Source organism: Alligator sinensis, unplaced genomic scaffold (assembly GCF_000455745.1).
Source record: "Alligator sinensis unplaced genomic scaffold, ASM45574v1 scaffold449_2, whole genome shotgun sequence".
NCBI lineage: Eukaryota > Metazoa > Chordata > Crocodylia > Alligatoridae > Alligator > Alligator sinensis.
Window position 1 is genome coordinate 351,207 of NW_005842831.1, and position 10,074 is coordinate 361,280.

Genomic DNA, 10,074 nt, shown 5'->3' on the forward strand with positions numbered 1-10,074 from the left:
ATGCCAGAACGGCTATGTATCTTAAACACATGCTCCCCCTTCAAAATGACTGTGGTTTCATGTTTATGGCATCAAGGAACATGGTATGTGAATTGAGGATCAAGACTAGGACTGACAGAGTATGTTATTGTCCAGAGTGCTTTGTTCACAATAGACTTTATTTGAATGGGGTAACATTTTAAAGATCTCTGATTATCTGTGGTTCTGATGTTCCTGCCTGGCCATAACTGGTGAGAAACTAGCTATGCACAGAATGAAAGGCTGAGCAACACAGGTAAGGAGAATATCCACAAAATGCAAGGAATTTCATACTAGAGCAACTGAAAAGACTGAGAGACTGAATTCAACATATTTCTGCAGTGCACATCATACACACATACGTATATGCACAACTGGAGAATGAGTGCCTATGATACCCAACACAAACATAAAACTGGGAACGAGTACCCTGTACTTTTGTAATGCAGCTCTCATATGCATACTGCATACACACATAATCACATGCCTCACACATCAGCAGTGAGCATGATACACACAGACAGAACAAGCACTGAGGAACCTCACTTCTGTAAAGAATGCTGCAGGTACATGCTCCACAGCTGGCCCTCAGTGCCATATGCCTTCACAGCGAGCATTAGGTAACCCAAAGCTGGGACTCAGCACTTCCCCATTGTGTGACACACATTTTCCACCAGCTTGGAATTCAGAGACCTTGCTTCGGAGAACTACACACATAAGCCTTATCAACAAAGGGCAGTACCATGCAGAATGGGTGTGGGAGAGGAGAGGAAAGGCATCCCACCCAGGAGGTGTGGGTAACGGTTCCTTTCAGATACCACCCAGGCTTCCTGCTAAGACCAGTTCCCCCTGAAGCAAACAAGAATCTGCAAATAATGGGCCTGGTTTGCCCCTAGTGTAACTCAGCTATGGAATTTTACAGGGCCCTGGAATTTGCGCCAAAGAACGGCCTGATCTGAAATAACAACAAACTGCAGTCTTGCTTCTTTCATCCCAACAGATTTTTCCTCCTACCCTGCCACCTGCCAGGGCACCCTCTACAAAAGGGCTGGCCAAGCTGGCGTGCTTTGGATCACCCCAAAAATCCTCTTGTAAAACCATACCAGGATAAAAGAAAATGACAAAATAGTACAGACAAAATCAGGTAGGTGAATGAATGGTTCAGGTGTGGAAGATGAGCTCATGAATATCCTTTCACTCCCATCTGTTCCTCTTTTCCCCACCATCCAAAACCAACCCCCCCGCAGTTCCAAGATTTGAACTCCAGCATGAAAGACCCATCTGCCGCAAATCTTTTAACTCCTTCCCCTCTAATTCTAAGATGCCCAAAGCTGTCCAAAATACTGGTGTATCCACACTCCCCAAACCACATGGCATTCATAAAAAAGGATGTTCTAGTTTGGAGGTCCAGCAAATATAATTACTTTTTGAATACATATGCCAACCCAAGACAGCCTGAAGAATTGTACACGTATGTGCACATTAGGTATGTGTGGGACAGTGGGAGTCTAACCAGGTGGATAAAGACACTGGACGACTCCACTGTCATTTAAGGACTGCACAAGGGACCCTTTTTACCCATTACAGCACTAGATGAACTATTTTACAGTCAATGTGCATTGCTCAAATCTTGTGGTGAGGGGGCGCCCTATGAATAAATTTGATATGCTGACTTTTTCAGTGGCCCAGAAAATGGTTGCATCAATTAGTTTCAGGATTTCAAAAGTTAATCCAAGCAGGTCTCCCTTATCAGTAGGCCCAGCCCGCTGTTGTAGCAGGGCAGTTACTGTGTGAACTTAGCACATCATGCTTAGTGATATAGTGAAGACTCAGAAAGAAGCAGGCAAGAGAGCAAGCTCATTTCCAGCTGCTCCTGGCGTGGTTTCCATTTGTAGCACAGGCTCAGTACTAAGGACTAGGTCTGTGTCCACTACAGTCAATGCAAATGCTCTCACTGAAGGCTTCTGGGGGACAAGATCAGACACCGAAAGCTCAGGTAAATCGTGTCTCTGAGTCTGCTTAAAACTCTTGGCTGCCAAAATACAGGGAAAGGGAAAGAAGTAACCAATAGATGTGCTCTGGGATGGAAGACATTTCAAACCATTTTTTTTTAAATTTTATTTTTAACTGAAATTTAGAAATAAAACTATCATTTTAATTTGTTTCAATTTAAAATAACTGTTGGATTAAAAAAATAACTCCCTTTTATGTAAAATTAAACATTACTTTTAGTTTTTATCATGGAAAACTGGAATACAAATGTTGATTTCCCACAGGAAAATAGATTTATTTTCATCAGAACTGACAGTTTCAAATGAAAAATTGTATTTTTAATAAAACCATATTTTTGACCAGGAAAACTTTAAATTAAAAAAAACTGTTAGCCCTCTGTAAGAGTGAAAGTGCTTCCTTCCACATGTCTCCACATACGTCTGGTTCCAGAACCTCAATCAGCCTATGCATCAGGAGGCTGCCATTTCGGAGAGTTTGCAAGACTGAACAAAGGTAGGCCTTGGAAAGCCTTGAAGTTGTATAACATTTGTGTCACAGTGTTGTGTCTGCAGTATGAAAACATTATGAAGATAGTGCTGCCACATTTGAATGCTGCCACATTCAAAGAATCATGACCTTGGATAAAAAAAACATGAGGTTTGGGGTTTTTTTAAGTACGTTTTGGGTTTTCTTTATTTGAGATCAACCCTGTAAAAATTAGGCAACTGTAAAAATGTTAGAATGAGTGGCATCTAAGGTCCCTGTAAGTGGGGCTTGTGTGCCATTAAAAAATGTCCGTAGCTAGTGAAAAGTGTGTGTGACATGCTGACACAGTTGTCACACTGTGTTCTAAGGTGCTGATTTCTGAAGGACAACTTTTGAAGTATGGTGATTACAGGGCTCACTGGGGGCATCTACACGTGTGTTTTAATATGCAGTAGCCTATTCTACTGCGTATTAAAGCAGTGCTTAAAAAACAGGCTAATGCGTTAATGTGCAATAGAATAGGCTACTGCACATTAAGTGTCACCTAAAAAGCGCTTAGCACAACCTAATGTGCATTTATTTAGTACCTCATTTAGGGTCCCTAAACATGTTCCTGTGCTGAAACTTTCACACTTTAATTCACAGTCTTGCCGTGACTGGTAATGCTTCTTAAAGTCCCATCTCCTGCACTCATATTATTGCCAGTCTCAATATTTCTAAAGTTCAAAGATCTCCGCTCATATAAGCACAAATTATTATTTTTTAGCTAATCTCATGATTTGTGAGGGCTGACTCCTGATTTTGGAACATGTGGGGGTGACAGCACTGGCGTCATTAGGGTCCCTTTAGCTCTGGGCCTGCCTGCACCCTAAAGGCAAACATCTGATGCCCACAGCTGGCTCCTGGCACTAAATGAAGGGCACAGAGTGGGAGCTCCCCCGACAAGACGTGTGTGGGAAGGAGTGGAAGCTGCTGGCCCTCTATTCTAGCCAGGCCCTTCATGCTGTTGAGGTGAGCGGGGTCCCTGGGTCTCGGAGGTCTGGGAGGGGGGAGCCCCGCGAGGCGGAACCCTGGAGCCGCTGCCTTTGTTGCCCGCCCGGGACGCATGTGAGAGCGGACGGCGCGGACTGCTCCGAGCGGCGGACCGCGTCCCCTAGCAGCAGGCCAGCTGCACCCGGAAGTGGCTTGAATGTCAAGAGGTGCCGCCCGGGGTAGGGGCGCGCTGTTCCCTGCGAGCCGCGGGGTCGGAGCAGGTCGCTGCAGGGGCAAGGGGCCGGGGAGGCTGAGGGGAGTCGCTCAGGGGCGCGGGGCGGGCGCGGGCCCGTGTCCGTGTCCGTGTCGTGCGGGAAGGGGTGACCCTGGGGCCTCCTGTGAGCTGCCCGCTCTGCCCCGTCCCCTCCCGCCCTGGCGGGAGCGTCCCCCCGAGGAGCTCAGGCCACGGCCCCCGCTCCCGGGCGCTGCAGCTCCCCGCCTGCTCTGCTTCCCCACGGGGGATGAGCCGGAGCTCCCGGAGGGAGGCGGGCCTGTGCGTGAGGCGGGTGGCTCTGTCCTGGCTGTGGCGAGCCGGAGCAGCGTGGCAGGGGCCCGTTCACACAGGAGCTGATGTGAGGTCTCCAGCTAATTTCACCACTGGAATAAAACCCTCTTCAAAATGGCCCCAGCTCCCCAACGCCAGGCAGAAGCTCTCTGCACATGGAGGGTTATAAGGAAGTCAGATGAACTAGGCTAGTTTTGCCTGGTTGAAGGCTTCAGGGCATTGCAGCAGGCCTGAGGCCTGGGTTGGAGTGTATTCCTCCTCCAGGCTTGCACTTCTGCTTCAGATGTATCTAGAGGGTTTCCTGTGCCAGGGAGCCCTAGCCAAGCTCCCAATATACCTGACCAGGAAGGAGGCTCTGGCTGGGAGGACCCCTAGGCCATTTTGCTGTCCCTGATTCATTAACATTTCTAGGCAGAGTTTCACTGGGTTGTGTCCACTGGCTCCTTGGATGTGTTTAAGGGCCACTGGGCCCTGGGCCTCGTGTCCCCTTTTAGTGCACCTGTTTTAAACCTCTGACCTCACTCCTCTCCCTATTTTCTCTTTTGTTGTTCCCAAATCAGTTGATGTGTCCTCAGTGGCCTCCCTACTAAGGGAGGCTTATGCTTCTTCCTTGATGGGCCCAAGCCCGTGATCCTTGATGGGCGTGATCCTTGATGGGCCCAAGCCCGTGATCCACTAGGCACATCAAAAGGTCTGTGCTAGGGGCTCCACAGAGCAAATGCTGTCTGTGGATACAGAACCTGTTAGCTACGAGCTTGTAGGTAACCTGGTGCAGACACCTTACAGAGCAGCATTTGAACATGAATCCATCTTTCAGGGTGGGAATTAGATTTTGTGCCCTTGTAAGATGCCAGCAGAACAGCCCTGGGAACTGAAGGCCTATATTCAGAGCAGGTACAGCATGGAAAGTGATGGTTCACAGTTCTTTTGCTGGACACACAATGTCTGGGGGGTCAGAAGGGACTCCAGCCTTCACATTCAGTCTTTGGCCTCATCACTAAGAAAGTAGATGAGGTGGTTGATGTCAGTTTTCAAGGTGGGTTTTTGGTATTGGCAGCAGTCTGCTTGGGTGGAGAGGGAGATCCCAACACATTTCATTTTCATTCATGAACAGTCAGTGAATAGCAGCTTTAACTCACTTTTAGCCTTTTCTGGATTGGAGCTGGCAAACATTGAGATGAATGTTCCTTATCCATTACCAGTCCCTAGACCAATCCAGTCATTTGTGAATATTTTTTTCAAAGTGTAGATCTCTAAGTAGAGTGGGGCTGGGGCAGGTGCTGCGCAGCCAGAGCAGGGCAAGGCGTGGGACAGAGCCATGAGCTGATCATCTGGAGGGTGTGGTGGGTGGGGGGCAGCTCCTGCCCTGCATGCATACCAGGAGGGCATGGGAGGCATGTGCCCCACACATCCCTCCCTACCACACACATCCCTCCCTACCACATACATCCCCTCCTTGCTCCCACATACTGGGGGCAGGGAGTAGCAGGTCAGGAGTGAGGAGCACCAGCAGGGCTGGGAGCATAGAGGGCTGTGGGTTAGGAGTGAGGGCCACTAGCAGGTCCAGGGGGCTGTTTTCTAGTTAAACTGTTTACTGGGTCAGGACTGGCCCTCAGTGTTTACAGATAGGTCCTGGGGGGAGTGCGCGCCCGAATCAGCATACGGGGTAGGGAAGGATGCCGCTGTAGGCTGGGGCTGGGGGCTGCACTGGGCTCTTCTCAGCAGGGGGTGGGCCTGGGCTGGGCTGGGCTTAGGGTGTGCAGCAGCAGCGCTGGGAGGGGGCATTGGAGGGCCTACAGCGAATTTTGAGGTGGCTACAGCCCCAACCCCATAGCTCCCTTCTCAGAGCTGCCACCACCTGCCCTGAGCACAGTGCAGCCCAGCCCAGCCCCCCTGGTATTTACTCATTGTGTTTTTACTGGGTCAGTGAAAATATACAAATCAAAAATTTTTTTAAATATTCCATTTCTGGTAAAATTCCCTTTTAAGTTTTCAGTCAGTACTGCAATATAGTGAGTGTGTAATTGTTGCAGGAGATTTTTAATAGGGTAAGACTGATAGATTCATAGATGTTAGGGTCAGAAGGGACCTCAGTAGGTCATTGAGTCCGACCCCCTGCCCTGGGCAGGAAAGAGCGCTGGGGTCAGATGACCCCAGCTAGGTGTTTGTCCAGTCTGCTCTTGAGGAACCCCAAGGTAGGGGAGAGCACCACCTCCCTTGGAAGCCCATTCCAGATTCTGGCAACCCTTACTGTGAAGAAGTTCTTTCTGATGTCCAACCTAAATCTGCTGTCTGTCCATTTGTGGCCATTGTTCCTAGTTACTCCAGGAGGTGCCCTAGTAAATAGAGCATCTCCTATTCCGTGCTGCTGTCCCCTGATGAATTTATAGGCAGCCACAGGATCACCTCTCATCCTTCTCTTGCGAAGGCTGAAGAGATCTAGGTTCCTCAGTCTCTCCTCGTAGGGCCTTACCTGTAGGCCTCTGACCATACAAGTGGCCCTCCTCTGAACCCTCTCAAGATTCTCCGCATCCCTCTTGAAGTGCGGCACCCAAAACTGGACGCAATACTCCAACTGTGGTCTGACCAGTGTCGCATAGAAGGGAAGTATCACCTCCCTGGACCTGTTGGTCATGCGTCTGCTAATGCATGATAAAGTACGGTTAACCTTGTTGATCACTTCATCACATTGATTACTCATGTTCATCTTGGAGTCAACTATGACTCCAAGATCCCTTTCTGCTGCTGTGCTGCTGAGAAGGTCATCCCCCAGCCTGTAAGTGTGTTGGTGGTTCTTTTTGCCTAAGTGCAGCACTTTGCACTTGTCTTTAATGAACTGCATCCTATTTTGTTCTGCCCATTTTTCCAACCTGTTCAGATCTGCCTGGATCTGTTCCCTATCCTCTGGTGTGTTAACTTTGTGAACTTGGACAGGGTGCTCTCTACACCCTCATCCAAGCCACTGAAGAAGACAGTGAATAGCGCCGGTCCAAGTACCAAGCCTTGCGGGACTCCACTGCCCACATCCTTGCAGGTTCATATCGACCCGTTCACCACCAAATAAGTTTACATGTAATATATATTTTTAAATTCTTGAAAACATTTCTGTTGGCCTTGTTTCTTAAAAGTGTTCTATTTGTTTTCCTTTTTCTGTTACTAAAACTAAATTTTGCACACAAGAAGACTCCTTTAACAGTCTTAGGCTGGATATGGGGAAAACTGTTGGGCTTGTTCAACAAAAGCCCCACTGTCTTTCAAAAAGGAGATTACTTTTGTAGGGAGGCAGGTTTTATCACTGTTGGTGCAGAGTGGATACGTATCAGTGTTCTCCATCTGGGAAGACACTCCCCAATTTATAGTAAAAGAATGGAACAATTTCCTCCCTGTTCCCTCCAAAATATTTCCTGCTCCTTGGTATTTTAATAGATTTGATAAGTATGTCTTAAGGTTTCTTTAGCCCATTTGGCTCTCTTAATTACTAAGGTTTAGCGGATGAGAGATTGTGACCTGAGCTTTTCAGCTATAGCCTTTAGCTCCCTTTATCTCCTTCAGCTCATTTTTTGTATTGTACCCACCCTTTCCCTATATGTCATTTCTGTCATTTTCTCTTTCCACACTCACCGCTTGTTTTCATAATGTTCTTCTACATCCCTCATCTCTTTGCTTGAGGCCTGGCCTCCTTTTCATATTTGTTGGTGCTTTCCTAAGACCCTTCTCCCTCAAAGCCTCCATAAATCAGAGATTGTCCCTCTGGCTAAGGAGGCCTGGGAATGCTTCTCTGGTGAGCTGGAGGGGACTGTCAGACAGTGAGGTGACCAACTCCCCTCAGGAGCTAAGGGTTGTGTGCTCACAGCAGTGCTAACACTTCTACATCAATATTGTTAAACAGAAAATCTCTGCGGATGCCCACATGCCCTGTAATTTATGCCCTGGTCTGGCCTCTTCAGATTTGAAGAGAAATGGAAAACTCCAAGAAATTACCCCTTGATAATAGCAACTGTGTGCTTGTCCCACTGCCAACAATGGGTCACATGCCAAGGAAGCTTCACCTTTCCGCCTCAAGAGGCTGAGAACTCAACCGTGAGCAGGCATTTCCTATTGCTGTGTTTGGCAGGCCTCTAGTTCTCCAAGTGAATGAATCACTTGAATATGTTGTTCCCTACCAGCCACCCCATCACAATACAGCTGCTGCTTTTTCCATCACAAATTGCCAGATGCATAGATTTGATAGATCAGTTGTATTTTATTAAATAAAGAGAAAAACAAATATACCAGAGACCTCCTAACATGTTATAAATATACTGTGTGTGGATTTCTGTTTCCAATTGACTGGTCCCATCACAAAGAATCCAGCCTGAGGGGTCCTGGAGTTGTCATATCCCTAGCACAGCAACGAAGGACAGAAAAGGACAAACAATCTCCAGATGCTGATTTATCTGTGCCAGCTCCCTCCTTGTTGCAATTACATTTTTATTAGACACTTCCACATTATTTAAACACTGTCCACTAGTTCAAAGCTCAAAATGTATTTATTTTTAAACTGAATTTAAATGATGGGATTAGAAATAAATATTCCCCTTACAGGCAGATTATTATACAGCTGCTCATATTCTTCTCCTTTCTCTTGGAGAACTCATTATTAACCACTCGCAGAGGCAAGACCAGTGAAAAACTTCTGGTTTTAGCCAGCCCAGCAACTTGTATGTTCATTAGTGTAACATTATGAAAGATTGTTTCAAGATTGCAGTTTCCAACACAAGGTTATTCCACCAGTCTCACTAGAAGGTCATTCCAAGAACTTGTGTTTATCAGAAGCTTGCCAAATACCTCTCTATTGTCTATGATTTTAAATGCCATTGGGTGCATCTACATGAGATGCTACTGCACAGCCGTTACTGTGCATTTATTCAATACTTGCTAAATAAATACAAGTACTTAGCAAGTACGAAATAAATACTCAGTAACTGGAGTTACTGTGTAGTAGCATCGGCAAACATCTTTTAGGTGATGCTACTGTGCAGTAGCCTAATAATACTGCACAGTAGCATATTAGCACTGTCTGTGCTGTGACACGCTACTGTGCATTATTTTTCATCTAGTGCACAGTCAGCAGCAGCTCATGTAGATGCACCCAGTTTGTGGTATTGGCTAATGTCAGGTCCTTAATCTCACTGCAGAGGCAATTCTTAGCAAGTGTTTGAATTTGGTGATTAGGAATGACACTGGGTCTTCATTCCAGTTGTTTTAATTTAATGCAGATACTTTTCTGGACTTTTTACTGCAGTCTATAAGCTTTTGGGTTGTTTTTTTTATTGGCAGGTAGAAAGTTCCTCAAGTATTCCTATGGTGGTACTGAAGGTCTTCTTCCCCTCTTGCTGCTCCTCAGCAGAAAGCGGTCTTTTGGTTGGCCATTGGATCCCAGAACAGAACTCTGCAGTTATCCTGGCTGTGGTCCATTTTCCTTTTATTCCTGTCCAGGTGAAGCAATACCTCTCTGAAGTCCGGCAAGTGACTCAGGTCAATGTTTCTGTACTGGGCACATGGAGTAACTGCAAAAAGAAGGAAGAGAGCTTGAGTGAGTTCCTGGAAGATCTTGGCACAATCTTTTCCCATGAGCCATGGATTCAACTTTGCAAAGAGACAGACAGCAAGTTTTGGAGTTGTTCTATTATTCAGAAACACCCCAGTACTCCCAAGGAAGATGAAATTATCTTGGTGTATTATGACCAACGCAAAGTAATGCTTTCGCACCTCCATCCCCCAGGGAACCTGACCAACTCCACTGATCACAAAGCAGAGGATGCCTCAAAACTAGCTATCTTGTTTGACACAGTGGCAAAGAGCAAGGTACTGTTTATGAAAGACAGATATGATGATGGGCCCATCAAGCTGACCCACTGGCAGTCAGAAGGAGTAGAAGCCAGTATAATTGTGGAGTTGATGAAGCAAGCTTCCATTCCTGTGTGTATGCTGCTGACATTTCTGCTTTCATTTGTCTCCAGTGTCTGTAAAAGCAGGTATGGCTCAGCTTATGTGCTGCA

General features: G+C 46.7%; 1 protein-coding gene across 5 annotated transcripts in view; it reads left to right on the forward strand.

Annotated features, from left to right (window-relative positions):
- Positions 1–10,074, forward strand: part of PIGQ (phosphatidylinositol glycan anchor biosynthesis class Q) — a 64,455-nt gene that overhangs the window by 9,034 nt on the left and 45,347 nt on the right. Inside the window, exons 1-2 of one of the 5 annotated variants that reach the window (XM_025191558.1) lie at positions 1,807–2,014; positions 9,353–10,050. In XM_025191558.1, coding sequence (XP_025047343.1) covers positions 1,958–2,014; positions 9,353–10,050 — 755 coding nt within the window. In that variant the 5' untranslated portion in view covers positions 1,807–1,957. Of the gene's footprint in view, positions 1–1,806; positions 2,015–3,383; positions 3,508–3,703; positions 3,750–4,625; positions 4,725–9,352; positions 10,051–10,074 lie in introns of those variants that run through there. The other 4 variants (XM_025191557.1, XM_025191560.1, XM_014525561.2 and 1 more) reach the window with 4 other exon arrangements.